This window comes from Equus caballus, chromosome 17 (assembly GCF_041296265.1).
Source record: "Equus caballus isolate H_3958 breed thoroughbred chromosome 17, TB-T2T, whole genome shotgun sequence".
In the NCBI taxonomy this organism is placed as follows: Eukaryota; Metazoa; Chordata; class Mammalia; order Perissodactyla; family Equidae; genus Equus; species Equus caballus.
Window position 1 is genome coordinate 38,177,948 of NC_091700.1, and position 15,344 is coordinate 38,193,291.

General features: G+C 40.8%; 1 protein-coding gene across 2 annotated transcripts in view; it reads right to left on the bottom strand.

Annotated features, from left to right (window-relative positions):
* Nucleotides 1–15,344, bottom strand: part of LOC138918366 (phosphatidylinositol 3,4,5-trisphosphate 3-phosphatase TPTE2-like) — a 257,717-nt gene that overhangs the window by 214,442 nt on the left and 27,931 nt on the right. The window contains exons 8-9 of one of the 2 annotated variants that reach the window (XM_070239617.1): nt 5,462–5,509; nt 4,525–4,578 (exon numbers count right to left, since the gene is read on the bottom strand). The exons of the other annotated variant lie outside the window; for it this stretch is intronic. Coding sequence (XP_070095718.1) covers nt 4,525–4,578; nt 5,462–5,509 — 102 coding nt within the window. The remainder of the gene's footprint in view (nt 1–4,524; nt 4,579–5,461; nt 5,510–15,344) is intronic. 2 annotated transcript variants of the gene reach the window in all.

The following is a 15,344-nucleotide window of genomic DNA, read 5'->3' on the forward strand; positions in this document are numbered from 1 at the left end:
CACACTATTAATAATTATTCTGAGATAACAGCCACAGACTGAGATGGTCCCAAGCAAAACGTTAGCCCTTCTCTAATACAAGATGCCAGACAGAGTAGCCAACAGCCACAAGGAATGAAAGCTCACAAGTCAAAACAATTACATACCTGAGGAGTACAACGACTGAAAAAGAAATACAACAAAGTGAGCAACATATACCATTTGAAGTAGAACTACTGGAACATACTGGAACATAAGCATGACAAATACACTTAAAGATACAAGGGAAGATGTTAGTAGCACGAAGCGACAATGAGAAACCATAAGGAAAACCTCATGAGGAAATAGGTGTAAAAGTACGATTGTTAAAGACTTAAGTCGTGGGATAAATAGCAGTGTGGATACATGAGAACAGCAAATTATTTAGACATGGAAAATGACATTGAGAAACTCTCCCAGAAAACACAATAAAACAATAAAGTGAGAGAATATTTAAAAGAACAGCAGTGTGATATGGTGGGTAAAATAAGACATCTAACATCTGAAATAAACGAAATCCAAGACATCTAAGACGGAAAAAAAAGAAAACAGAGAAGAGGAAATATTCAAAAACTAATGAAGATAAATTTCACAAAGTTAAAGAAGGAAGTAAAAAATTATCTGTCAAGGATCCATGGAAATGAAGAGAAAATTCTAAAAGCTTCCAAAAAGAGCAAAGAAAATAAGAACAGACTGACACGATCTCTCTCTAGAGCAAACAGAACACATCTTGTTTGAGAGCACACAAGTGACATTTATGAAAACAGACAACATATTTGGACATAAACAAAGCATTAATAACGTGCGCGGGAGCAATATCATATAGATTTTCTCTGACCGTATCGCAACTGCAATAGCTTTTTAAAAGTCAACATAATATCAAAGAAGAAAAAAGTTGAAGGACTGACATGAGCCAATGTCAAAATTCACTATAAAGCTACAGCAATCAAGACAGTGCGGTACTGGCGAAAGAACAGACAAATGGACCAAAGGAGCAGAACAGAGAGCCTAGAAATAGATGCCCGTTAACATACTCCACCGTTCTTTGACAAAGGAGCACAGACCATACAATGGAGCAAAGACAGTCTTATCAACGAATGGTGCTGGAAGAACTGGACATCCACGTGCGAGACAATGAACGTGCACATGGACCTTTACACCTTTACAAAACGGAAATCAAAATGCATTATAGACCCACATGTAAAAAGCAAAACTCTAGAATTCCTAGAAGACAATAACACGGAAGAAAACCGAGATGACCTCTTTAGAAACATGACTTTCTAGATATGACAGCAAAATCAAGATCATGAAAGGAATAACTGATAAGCTGGACTTCATTAACATTTTAAACTGCTGCTCCACAAGACACAATGTCAAGAGGATAAAAACACAAGCCACAGACTGGGAGAAAACATTTGCAAAAGGCACAGTTGATAAAGGAATAACAAATATACAAATACGCAAAGAAATCTTAAAACTAAACAACAAGAACACGCACAACCAGATTAAAAAATGGGGCAAACAACTTAACAGACATCTGGCCAAAGAAGACATAAAAATGGCAACTAAGAGTACGAGACGATGCTCCACATCATATGGCTCCAGGGAAATGCAAATTGAACAACAATGAGATACCACTACACACCTGTTAGAATAGTCAAAATATGGAACACTAACAACAGCAATTGCTGACAAGCATGTGGAGCAATGGAGACACTCATTCAGTATTGGTGGCAAGGCAAAACGGAACAGCCACTCTGGAAGGCAGTTTAGGGGTTTCTTACAAAACTAAGCATAACCCTTAACGTACGATCCAGCTTAACATACGCTCCTTGGTATTTACCCCAACGAGTTCAAAACTTACACGCAGATGAAAACCTGCGCACAAATGCTGATAGCAGCTTTACTCGTAATCGCCAAAAAGCGGAAGCAACCAAGATGTCCTGCACCAGATGAACGGCTGAACAAACCGTGGTACATCTAGTCAACGGCATATTATTCAGCGCTAAAAAGCAACGAGCTATCAAGCTGTGAAAAGAAACCTTACATGCATGTTACTTTGTGAAAGAAGCCAATCTGAAAAGGTTGCATACTGTATGAGGCCAACTATATGACATTCTGGAAGTGGCAAAATTGGGGCGACAGGAAGAGATCCGTGGTTGCCAGGAGTTGGCGGGGAGAAGGATGAATAGGCGGAGCACAAAGGATTTTTAGGGCAGTGAAAATACTCCATCGTTATGAAACTCTAATGACAGATTCATGTCATTCTACTTTTATCCAAACCCATAGAATGTATGACACCAAGAGTGAGTCGCAATGTAAACCATAAATCAGATAATATTCCATTATGGCTTTCATTTTCCAATTCTGGTAATCGTATTATGGTTACGGAAGTGAAAATTTTCTGATTTTGATCACTGTGCTGTGGTTAGGTGTCCCTGAAGGTAGAAAAATAAAACTGAAATATTCAGGAGTAAAGGGTATGTGGTCTGCATTTTCTCTCTAATGATTCAGGAATAGAGCCTAAGTGTGTAGGAAGGTGTGTGTCACGTGTGTGTCTATCAAACATCTTCTGCCTCAACTCACATAAAAATCAGGTCTAGATACAGGTATATTGAGAGAGAGAGCTCTTTCTATGTGTATATCTATATCTAAACGTATTTTCTTTCTCTCTCTCTCTTTCTATATATATCTATAGATCGATAGATCGATAGATAGATAGATTTATGTCTATATACCTACATATCCATATGATGGGAATAACAAAGGAAATGTGACAAAATGTTAACAATTGGAAATGTAAGTAAAGGGTATACTGGAGCTTTTGGAACCATTTGCGAGAAATTTCTGTATGTGTTGGAATATTGTTCAGTCTTAAAAAGAAATGAAATTCTGACACATGCTGCAACATGGATTGACTTTGAGGGCATTGTGCTAAATGAAATAACTAGTCACAAGAAGACAAATTTTGCGTGATTCCACTGACATGACATACCTAGAGTAGTCAAACTCACAGAGACAGAAGGTAGAATGGTGGTTGCCAAGAGCTTGGGAAAGGGGCAACGGGGAGAGTAGTTTAATGTGTACAGAGTTTCAGTTTTGCAAGACGAGAAGAGTTCTGCAGGTTGGCTGCACAACAATATGAAGGTACCTAACGCTACAGAATGGCACACTTAAAAATGCTGAAGATGATCAATTTTAGGTTACATGCATTTACCACAATTTAGAAATCTGCATAAGTTTCGAATTCTTACAATGGAAAAAGTGTTTCAAAAATAGCTCTCCTGGTGCTTGTTCTGGTGAAAATGAGATTGGGGAAAAAAGGAGATAGTACAAAAAAGCTGACGTTGAAAAACCAAAAATTGTCTGTCTCAACTCATCCTACATCCAACCTATTCCACCAAGGAAACTTGAAAGTGCATTTAGAACAATGCCCCTTACTGAGTCTATGTCTTGATTTGCTCTGTCAACCTCCTGACTAAAGACTCAAAGGGCTATCTTCACTGGGTCTCTCCACACTCTGTCTGGAGTCGGCTCCCTGTTTTGTGGTCAGCTCTCACTCTTCTCAGCATTCACGTGGGAGAGGGAATATCGAGCTGCACAGACTCTCCAGCCCTTAAAAGCCCATATAGCGGCAGAGACAACATACCCTCTCCACATCCCAGACATCACCCCAAAAGATGTCCACATACCTGGGAATGCACAGTCTAGGAGTGCATCTCTAGAAAAGCCTACCTCTCTAGAAAGCTACAGTTGGTACGTCTACGGTTCACGATTGGAGTTTGTATTGGTTGCAGAGCCTCAAGCATGACCCCTCATTGCCTTGCCAGTGCTACTAGGATTGAGCCAAAACCATTCAGCAGAGCCTACAATGCCCTTCAAAACCTGACCCTGCCAGCCCTCATCCTTGTGGCGCACCTCTCTCTCCCTCAATCCTGTTCTCCAGTCCTGACCTCCTTTTATTTCCTCCCAAGAGCCATATGCCTTCCAACACTGCTCAATGACGTCAGAAAAAGAAGTGAGAGGTATAAGGACTGGACAGGAAAAATGAAAGTTATCGCTGTTTTCAGATGACATGACTAAGTACACGGAAAACTTTTGTTCCATGTAATAAGCACTTAAATGGTATTTATTACGTGCCAGACATCATCCTAAGTGTTTAACACTTATTTGGTCCTCATAACAAATCGTCACGGAGCCTGGAGAGTTGTTCCATGTTAACGTAAACACCAAGAAATGCAACAACATGTCATTTGAGATTTCCTACATGGGACAGTGATGTGACCAACTTATTTGAACAAGGATTCTGTGAATCTAAGAATATGATAAACATGACTTAGCTCAGTGGATCCGAAATTTTAGAAAAGATCTTAGAATCATTGTCCAGAATATTCCGCATTCCCATGGATCATGCCGCGTCTGCATTTCACTCACTCTCTCTCTCTCTCTCTCTCTCTCTCTCTCTCTCTCTCTCTCTCTCTCTCTCTCTCTGAGTATATACGTCACCTTTTGTTGGTGGTTCCATCACAGATTATTTCTGTCAGTTCATCGGGGTCATTTCTAAAGAATTAAAAGCATATATGATCAGACTCCAAGTGACTTCATAGAGTTACACTCTTGTTTGCAATTAGTTACAAGTAGTCTTCAAGTGGTAAACTGGTTGAACCCTAAAGAATTATGTGGGTGTTAGTTATTTGGAAACTAGTATTTTAATCTTCCCTAGAAATAGGGCTTTCTATAGTTGTAACGAAGATCTTCGGCCGGTCAAAAAGCCTAATGAATGAAGATATTGAAATACAATTCTTCACTACTGAACCTTACTCTCACGTGTAATTGCATCGAGGTTGAATTTAGCTCAAAATTCAACTCCAGGTTGTAGGTACACATTTCCCCAGCTCCTCCTAATTTCCTGATCCTCAACACCCTCCACCACATCCTGACCCTTCATGTATCATGTATGTCTTTTCTGTTCCTCATACAGGGTTCAGATGACTGCAGGTCTGAGGCACGGGCTCCCTCCACTATGACGGTGGCTTGGCATTCGGGACACCAGCTTCAGATGGTGGCAGAGCTCTGGAGGCTGAGGAAAGGAGCCGAGGTCTGTTGAGCTCCATTCTCTTCTGCTGAGAGCTCCACTGCTCCCTCTCCACTGCTACCGTCTCCTTGCTCCAAATAGGATTCTCTCCTCTCCTGGCCCACTCTAGCAGAGTCTTACACACAGGCATTCTGAGAGTTTCCTCAAAGCTTTGGCTACTACTTTCTAAGGCTCACAAACAAACCGTGAGTAAGAAGTCTCCCTCTTATGACTCCTCCTTCCTTTTGCCACCTAGGCCCAACAGGAAAGAAAGTTACCTACAGAAGCTTATAGTCTCTTACGGAAACCTGTTGTTGCCATCGATGCCCCCCGTACCTTTCACCACTCAGATCACTCATGTCAACTCACCCCATCTTGTCACTGTTGCCAGACGACATTCGGGAAGAATCCATAACCCTGCCATAGAGTAAAAAACAGGTACAAAAAATAGAGTCAGACATTTTGGAAGATAATCAGGTTCTTTTTCCCAACAGAATTGCAGCACACAAAAAGTAAAGTCACGAGGAAACACGACAGAAACAAAAGCATCCGTTTCAGGGTCCAGCACTGGAACCTCTGACACAGTTTCCGGGTTCTGTATGTGCGTGTGTGCGTGTCTGTGTGTCCCTGTGTGTATCCACTGGAAAGAGAATGAAGGGAACAAGGGAGACATAGCATTCATGATTAAACCTCCTTCCTTCTTCACCATTTTGTTTCTCCTTCATGCACTCTGGAATCAATTTGGGAAACGTGAGAGGGATCTGAGTGTGTCGGGATGGGGAGGTGCATCCAAGTAAGAGCTAACACAGAGATATAGATAGAAAGAGAATACACAAGAACAATGAACATACAGTGTCAGGGCCTAGTCCCTGGTTGTTATTTGGTAGGAAAGAAACAAGTAGGAAGGTCAAGGATGACCAAATGATGATTAAAAGATTTTCTGACCTGCGTGAAGACCATGCGTTTACAATGATTCTTTTTCTTTTTCTTTTTCTCTACAGTCCTTTCAGAAAACGTTATCTGGTTATATTATCCAAAATCAAGACTTTTCACCTCAAAACTGGCTTGGGTAATCTTTTCTCTATTTATCTTTTTCTTCATCTACAAAATAAGACACTTGCAAAATGCACTTTGAGTCTGTCACCTTCACAGTATCATGCTAATATTCAGCACTGCACAAATATTATTGATTTTTGGACAGCCTGCACTCTTCACCAAATTCTTTCAAATTTCATTAATTCTGTATCTGGCAACAATATACATTAGTATATATATCTTAAAGTTCAAATACACTTAAAGGTTCTCATCAAAGTAACACACCCTGATAATTTCCAGAGAAATCATGGGTTCCTATCAAGACGCCAAATGGTACGGCATGTTGCATCCTCCTCCCAAAACTTCAGAAGTCCTAAGGAACTATGCACCCCCAGAAATAACAAGAGTGACAACCCTGGGAAATGACAGAGGCCTGAAGGCTGTCTCTTAATTGGTGGGTAGCCTGGGATTAGGGGCAGTGGGTGGCAGCCTTGAGGGGCTCAGTGTGAGGGAAAATTTTAAGGACCGTTCTTGCCTCTCCCCTGAGTTGCTTGGAAGCGATCACTTTCCTTTCTCAGCAGAAACAAGTAGCAACCACCCAGATGTAGCTAGGATAAAAGTAGAGTAGCATTAGGTTAGCTGATGAAAGCAGGGAAGGGCTGAACAATCCTTGATCCTTCACTCCTCCACCTCCTCCGTCTCCCAAGCCCCAGGTGACAACCTCAAATGCCTCCTCAAATGCCGCTTTCCCCAAGAGCTCAAAGGTGACAGATCCTGACCACAGGAGTTGAGTGGTCACAGTGTTTCACGGTTTCTGAGACTGTCTGCGCCTGGGGCCATCACCTCCCCTCATACTAAACTTACTTAGAAAAACACACCTTAGGTCCTAGGTCTCAACAAAGGTGACTATATAATACAGCACCCAAGAGAGGACACTTCTGAGAGTGAAAAGGACACACTATTAATAATTATTCTGAGATAACAGCCACAGACTGAGATGGTCCCAAGCAAAACGTTAGCCCTTCTCTAATACAAGATGCCAGACAGAGTAGCCAACAGCCACAAGGAATGAAAGCTCACAAGTCAAAACAATTACATACCTGAGGAGTACAACGACTGAAAAAGAAATACAACAAAGTGAGCAACATATACCATTTGAAGTAGAACTACTGGAACATACTGGAACATAAGCATGACAAATACACTTAAAGATACAAGGGAAGATGTTAGTAGCACGAAGTGACAATGAGAAACCATAAGGAAAACCTCATGAGGAAATAGGTGTAAAAGTACGATTGTTAAAGACTTAAGTCGTGGGATAAATAGCAGTGTGGATACATGAGAACAGCAAATTATTTAGACATGGAAAATGACATTGAGAAACTCTCCCAGAAAACACAATAAAACAATAAAGTGAGAGAATATTTAAAAGAACAGCAGTGTGATATGGTGGGTAAAAAAAGACATCTAACATCTGAAATAAACGAAATCCAAGACATCTAAGACGGAAAAAAAAGAAAACAGAGAAGAGGAAATATTCAAAAACTAATGAAGATAAATTTCACAAAGTTAAAGAAGGAAGTAAAAAATTATCTGTCAAGGATCCATGGAAATGAAGAGAAAATTCTAAAAGCTTCCAAAAAGAGCAAAGAAAATAAGAACAGACTGACACGATCTCTCTCTAGAGCAAACAGAACACATCTTGTTTGAGAGCACACAAGTGACATTTATGAAAACAGACAACATATTTGGACATAAACAAAGCATTAATAACGTGCGCGGGAGCAATATCATATAGATTTTCTCTGACCGTATCGCAACTGCAATAGCTTTTTAAAAGTCAACATAATATCAAAGAAGAAAAAAGTTGAAGGACTGACATGAGCCAATGTCAAAATTCACTATAAAGCTACAGCAATCAAGACAGTGTGGTACTGGCGAAAGAACAGACAAATGGACCAAAGGAGCAGAACAGAGAGCCTAGAAATAGATGCCCGTTAACATACTCCACCGTTCTTTGACAAAGGAGCACAGACCATACAATGGAGCAAAGACAGTCTTATCAACGAATGGTGCTGGAAGAACTGGACATCCACGTGCGAGACAATGAACGTGCACATGGACCTTTACACCTTTACAAAACGGAAATCAAAATGCATTATAGACCCACATGTAAAAAGCAAAACTCTAGAATTCCTAGAAGACAATAACACGGAAGAAAACCGAGATGACCTCTTTAGAAACATGACTTTCTAGATGTGACAGCAAAATCAAGATCATGAAAGGAATAACTGATAAGCTGGACTTCATTAACATTTTAAACTGCTGCTCCACAAGACACAATGTCAAGAGGATAAAAACACAAGCCACAGACTGGGAGAAAACATTTGCAAAAGGCACAGTTGATAAAGGAATAACAAATATACAAATACGCAAAGAAATCTTAAAACTAAACAACAAGAACACGCACAACCAGATTAAAAAATGGGGCAAACAACTTAACAGACATCTGGCCAAAGAAGACATAAAAATGGCAACTAAGAGTACGAGACGATGCTCCACATCATATGGCTCCAGGGAAATGCAAATTGAACAACAATGAGATACCACTACACACCTGTTAGAATAGTCAAAATATGGAACACTAACAACAGCAATTGCTGACAAGCATGTGGAGCAATGGAGACACTCATTCAGTATTGGTGGCAAGGCAAAACGGAACAGCCACTCTGGAAGGCAGTTTAGGGGTTTCTTACAAAACTAAGCATAACCCTTAACGTACGATCCAGCTTAACATACGCTCCTTGGTATTTACCCCAACGAGTTCAAAACTTACATGCAGATGAAAACCTGCGCACAAATGCTGATAGCAGCTTTACTTGTAGTCGCCAAAAAGCGGAAGCAACCAAGATGTCCTGCACCAGATGAACGGATGAACAAACCGTGGTACATCTAGTCAACGGCATATTATTCAGCGCTAAAAAGCAACGAGCTATCAAGCTGTGAAAAGAAACCTTACATGCATGTTACTTTGTGAGAGAAGCCAATCTGAAAAGGTTGCATACTGTATGAGGCCAACTATATGACATTCTGGAAGTGGCAAAATTGGGGCGACAGGAAGAGATCCGTGGTTGCCAGGAGTTGGCGGGGAGAAGGATGAATAGGCGGAGCACAAAGGATTTTTAGGGCAGTGAAAATACTCCATCGTTATGAAACTCTAATGACAGATTCATGTCATTCTACTTTTATCCAAACCCATAGAATGTATGACACCAAGAGTGAGTCGCAATGTAAACCATAAATCAGATAATATTCCATTATGGCTTTCATTTTCCAATTCTGGTAATCGTATTATGGTTACGGAAGTGAAAATTTTCTGATTTTGATCACTGTGCTGTGGTTAGGTGTCCCTGAAGGTAGAAAAATAAAACTGAAATATTCAGGAGTAAAGGGTATGTGGTCTGCATTTTCTCTCTAATGATTCAGGAATAGAGCCTAAGTGTGTAGGAAGGTGTGTGTCACGTGTGTGTCTATCAAACATCTTCTGCCTCAACTCACATAAAAATCAGGTCTAGATACAGGTATATTGAGAGAGAGAGCTCTTTCTATGTGTATATCTATATCTAAACGTATTTTCTTTCTCTCTCTCTCTTTCTATATATATCTATAGATCGATAGATCGATAGATAGATAGATTTATGTCTATATACCTACATATCCATATGATGGGAATAACAAAGGAAATGTGACAAAATGTTAACAATTGGAAATGTAAGTAAAGGGTATACTGGAGCTTTTGGAACCATTTGCGAGAAATTTCTGTATGTGTTGGAATATTGTTCAGTCTTAAAAAGAAATGAAATTCTGACACATGCTGCAACATGGATTGACTTTGAGGGCATTGTGCTAAATGAAATAACTAGTCACAAGAAGACAAATTTTGCGTGATTCCACTGACATGACATACCTAGAGTAGTCAAACTCACAGAGACAGAAGGTAGAATGGTGGTTGCCAAGAGCTTGGGAAAGGGGCAACGGGGAGAGTAGTTTAATGTGTACAGAGTTTCAGTTTTGCAAGACGAGAAGAGTTCTGCAGGTTGGCTGCACAACAATATGAAGGTACCTAACGCTACAGAATGGCACACTTAAAAATGCTGAAGATGATCAATTTTAGGTTACATGCATTTACCACAATTTAGAAATCTGCATAAGTTTCGAATTCTTACAATGGAAAAAGTGTTTCAAAAATAGCTCTCCTGGTGCTTGTTCTGGTGAAAATGAGATTGGGGAAAAAAGGAGATAGTACAAAAAAGCTGACGTTGAAAAACCAAAAATTGTCTGTCTCAACTCATCCTACATCCAACCTATTCCACCAAGGAAACTTGAAAGTGCATTTAGAACAATGCCCCTTACTGAGTCTATGTCTTGATTTGCTCTGTCAACCTCCTGACTAAAGACTCAAAGGGCTATCTTCACTGGGTCTCTCCACACTCTGTCTGGAGTCGGCTCCCTGTTTTGTGGTCAGCTCTCACTCTTCTCAGCATTCACGTGGGAGAGGGAATATCGAGCTGCACAGACTCTCCAGCCCTTAAAAGCCCATATAGCGGCAGAGACAACATACCCTCTCCACATCCCAGACATCACCCCAAAAGATGTCCACATACCTGGGAATGCACAGTCTAGGAGTGCATCTCTAGAAAAGCCTACCTCTCTAGAAAGCTACAGTTGGTACGTCTACGGTTCACGATTGGAGTTTGTATTGGTTGCAGAGCCTCAAGCATGACCCCTCATTGCCTTGCCAGTGCTACTAGGATTGAGCCAAAACCATTCAGCAGAGCCTACAATGCCCTTCAAAACCTGACCCTGCCAGCCCTCATCCTTGTGGCGCACCTCTCTCTCCCTCAATCCTGTTCTCCAGTCCTGACCTCCTTTTATTTCCTCCCAAGAGCCATATGCCTTCCAACACTGCTCAATGACGTCAGAAAAAGAAGTGAGAGGTATAAGGACTGGACAGGAAAAATGAAAGTTATCGCTGTTTTCAGATGACATGACTAAGTACACGGAAAACTTTTGTTCCATGTAATAAGCACTTAAATGGTATTTATTACGTGCCAGACATCATCCTAAGTGTTTAACACTTATTTGGTCCTCATAACAAATCGTCACGGAGCCTGGAGAGTTGTTCCATGTTAACGTAAACACCAAGAAATGCAACAACATGTCATTTGAGATTTCCTACATGGGACAGTGATGTGACCAACTTATTTGAACAAGGATTCTGTGAATCTAAGAATATGATAAACATGACTTAGCTCAGTGGATCCGAAATTTTAGAAAAGATCTTAGAATCATTGTCCAGAATATTCCGCATTCCCATGGATCATGCCGCGTCTGCATTTCACTCACTCTCTCTCTCTCTCTCTCTCTCTCTCTCTCTCTCTCTCTCTCTCTCTCTGAGTATATACGTCACCTTTTGTTGGTGGTTCCATCACAGATTATTTCTGTCAGTTCATCGGGGTCATTTCTAAAGAATTAAAAGCATATATGATCAGACTCCAAGTGACTTCATAGAGTTACACTCTTGTTTGCAATTAGTTACAAGTAGTCTTCAAGTGGTAAACTGGTTGAACCCTAAAGAATTATGTGGGTGTTAGTTATTTGGAAACTAGTATTTTAATCTTCCCTAGAAATAGGGCTTTCTATAGTTGTAACGGAGATCTTCGGCCGGTCAAAAAGCCTAATGAATGAAGATATTGAAATACAATTCTTCACTACTGAACCTTACTCTCACGTGTAATTGCATCGAGGTTGAATTTAGCTCAAAATTCAACTCCAGGTTGTAGGCACACATTTCCCCAGCTCCTCCTAATTTCCTGATCCTCAACACCCTCCACCACATCCTGACCCTTCATGTATCATGTATGTCTTTTCTGTTCCTCATACAGGGTTCAGATGACTGCAGGTCTGAGGCATGGGCTCCCTCCACTATGACGGTGGCTTGGCATTCGGGACACCAGCTTCAGATGGTGGCAGAGCTCTGGAGGCTGAGGAAAGGAGCCGAGGTCTGTTGAGCTCCATTCTCTTCTGCTGAGAGCTCCACTGCTCCCTCTCCACTGCTACCGTCTCCTTGCTCCAAATAGGATTCTCTCCTCTCCTGGCCCACTCTAGCAGAGTCTTACACACAGGCATTCTGAGAGTTTCCTCAAAGCTTTGGCTACTACTTTCTAAGGCTCACAAACAAACCGTGAGTAAGAAGTCTCCCTCTTATGACTCCTCCTTCCTTTTGCCACCTAGGCCCAACAGGAAAGAAAGTTACCTACAGAAGCTTATAGTCTCTTACGGAAACCTGTTGTTGCCATCGATGCCCCCCGTACCTTTCACCACTCAGATCACTCATGTCAACTCACCCCATCTTGTCACTGTTGCCAGACGACATTCGGGAAGAATCCATAACCCTGCCATAGAGTAAAAAACAGGTACAAAAAATAGAGTCAGACATTTTGGAAGATAATCAGGTTCTTTTTCCCAACAGAATTGCAGCACACAAAAAGTAAAGTCACGAGGAAACACGACAGAAACAAAAGCATCCGTTTCAGGGTCCAGCACTGGAACCTCTGACACAGTTTCCGGGTTCTGTATGTGCGTGTGTGCGTGTCTGTGTGTCCCTGTGTGTATCCACTGGAAAGAGAATGAAGGGAACAAGGGAGACATAGCATTCATGATTAAACCTCCTTCCTTCTTCACCATTTTGTTTCTCCTTCATGCACTCTGGAATCAATTTGGGAAACGTGAGAGGGATCTGAGTGTGTCGGGATGGGGAGGTGCATCCAAGTAAGAGCTAACACAGAGATATAGATAGAAAGAGAATACACAAGAACAATGAACATACAGTGTCAGGGCCTAGTCCCTGGTTGTTATTTGGTAGGAAAGAAACAAGTAGGAAGGTCAAGGATGACCAAATGATGATTAAAAGATTTTCTGACCTGCGTGAAGACCATGCGTTTACAATGATTCTTTTTCTTTTTCTTTTTCTCTACAGTCCTTTCAGAAAACGTTATCTGGTTATATTATCCAAAATCAAGACTTTTCACCTCAAAACTGGCTTGGGTAATCTTTTCTCTATTTATCTTTTTCTTCATCTACAAAATAAGACACTTGCAAAATGCACTTTGAGTCTGTCACCTTCACAGTATCATGCTAATATTCAGCACTGCACAAATATTATTGATTTTTGGACAGCCTGCACTCTTCACCAAATTCTTTCAAATTTCATTAATTCTGTATCTGGCAACAATATACATTAGTATATATATCTTAAAGTTCAAATACACTTAAAGGTTCTCATCAAAGTAACACACCCTGATAATTTCCAGAGAAATCATGGGTTCCTATCAAGACGCCAAATGGTACGGCATGTTGCATCCTCCTCCCAAAACTTCAGAAGTCCTAAGGAACTATGCACCCCCAGAAATAACAAGAGTGACAACCCTGGGAAATGACAGAGGCCTGAAGGCTGTCTCTTAATTGGTGGGTAGCCTGGGATTAGGGGCAGTGGGTGGCAGCCTTGAGGGGCTCAGTGTGAGGGAAAATTTTAAGGACCGTTCTTGCCTCTCCCCTGAGTTGCTTGGAAGCGATCACTTTCCTTTCTCAGCAGAAACAAGTAGCAACCACCCAGATGTAGCTAGGATAAAAGTAGAGTAGCATTAGGTTAGCTGATGAAAGCAGGGAAGGGCTGAACAATCCTTGATCCTTCACTCCTCCACCTCCTCCGTCTCCCAAGCCCCAGGTGACAACCTCAAATGCCTCCTCAAATGCCGCTTTCCCCAAGAGCTCAAAGGTGACAGATCCTGACCACAGGAGTTGAGTGGTCACAGTGTTTCACGGTTTCTGAGACTGTCTGCGCCTGGGGCCATCACCTCCCCTCATACTAAACTTACTTAGAAAAACACACCTTAGGTCCTAGGTCTCAACAAAGGTGACTATATAATACAGCACCCAAGAGAGGACACTTCTGAGAGTGAAAAGGACACACTATTAATAATTATTCTGAGATAACAGCCACAGACTGAGATGGTCCCAAGCAAAACGTTAGCCCTTCTCTAATACAAGATGCCAGACAGAGTAGCCAACAGCCACAAGGAATGAAAGCTCACAAGTCAAAACAATTACATACCTGAGGAGTACAACGACTGAAAAAGAAATACAACAAAGTGAGCAACATATACCATTTGAAGTAGAACTACTGGAACATACTGGAACATAAGCATGACAAATACACTTAAAGATACAAGGGAAGATGTTAGTAGCACGAAGTGACAATGAGAAACCATAAGGAAAACCTCATGAGGAAATAGGTGTAAAAGTACGATTGTTAAAGACTTAAGTCGTGGGATAAATAGCAGTGTGGATACATGAGAACAGCAAATTATTTAGACATGGAAAATGACATTGAGAAACTCTCCCAGAAAACACAATAAAACAATAAAGTGAGAGAATATTTAAAAGAACAGCAGTGTGATATGGTGGGTAAAAAAAGACATCTAACATCTGAAATAAACGAAATCCAAGACATCTAAGACGGAAAAAAAAGAAAACAGAGAAGAGGAAATATTCAAAAACTAATGAAGATAAATTTCACAAAGTTAAAGAAGGAAGTAAAAAATTATCTGTCAAGGATCCATGGAAATGAAGAGAAAATTCTAAAAGCTTCCAAAAAGAGCAAAGAAAATAAGAACAGACTGACACGATCTCTCTCTAGAGCAAACAGAACACATCTTGTTTGAGAGCACACAAGTGACATTTATGAAAACAGACAACATATTTGGACATAAACAAAGCATTAATAACGTGCGCGGGAGCAATATCATATAGATTTTCTCTGACCGTATCGCAACTGCAATAGCTTTTTAAAAGTCAACATAATATCAAAGAAGAAAAAAGTTGAAGGACTGACATGAGCCAATGTCAAAATTCACTATAAAGCTACAGCAATCAAGACAGTGTGGTACTGGCGAAAGAACAGACAAATGGACCAAAGGAGCAGAACAGAGAGCCTAGAAATAGATGCCCGTTAACATACTCCACCGTTCTTTGACAAAGGAGCACAGACCATACAATGGAGCAAAGACAGTCTTATCAACGAATGGTGCTGGAAGAACTGGACATCCACGTGCGAGACAATGAACGTGCACATGGACCTTTACACCTTTACAAAACG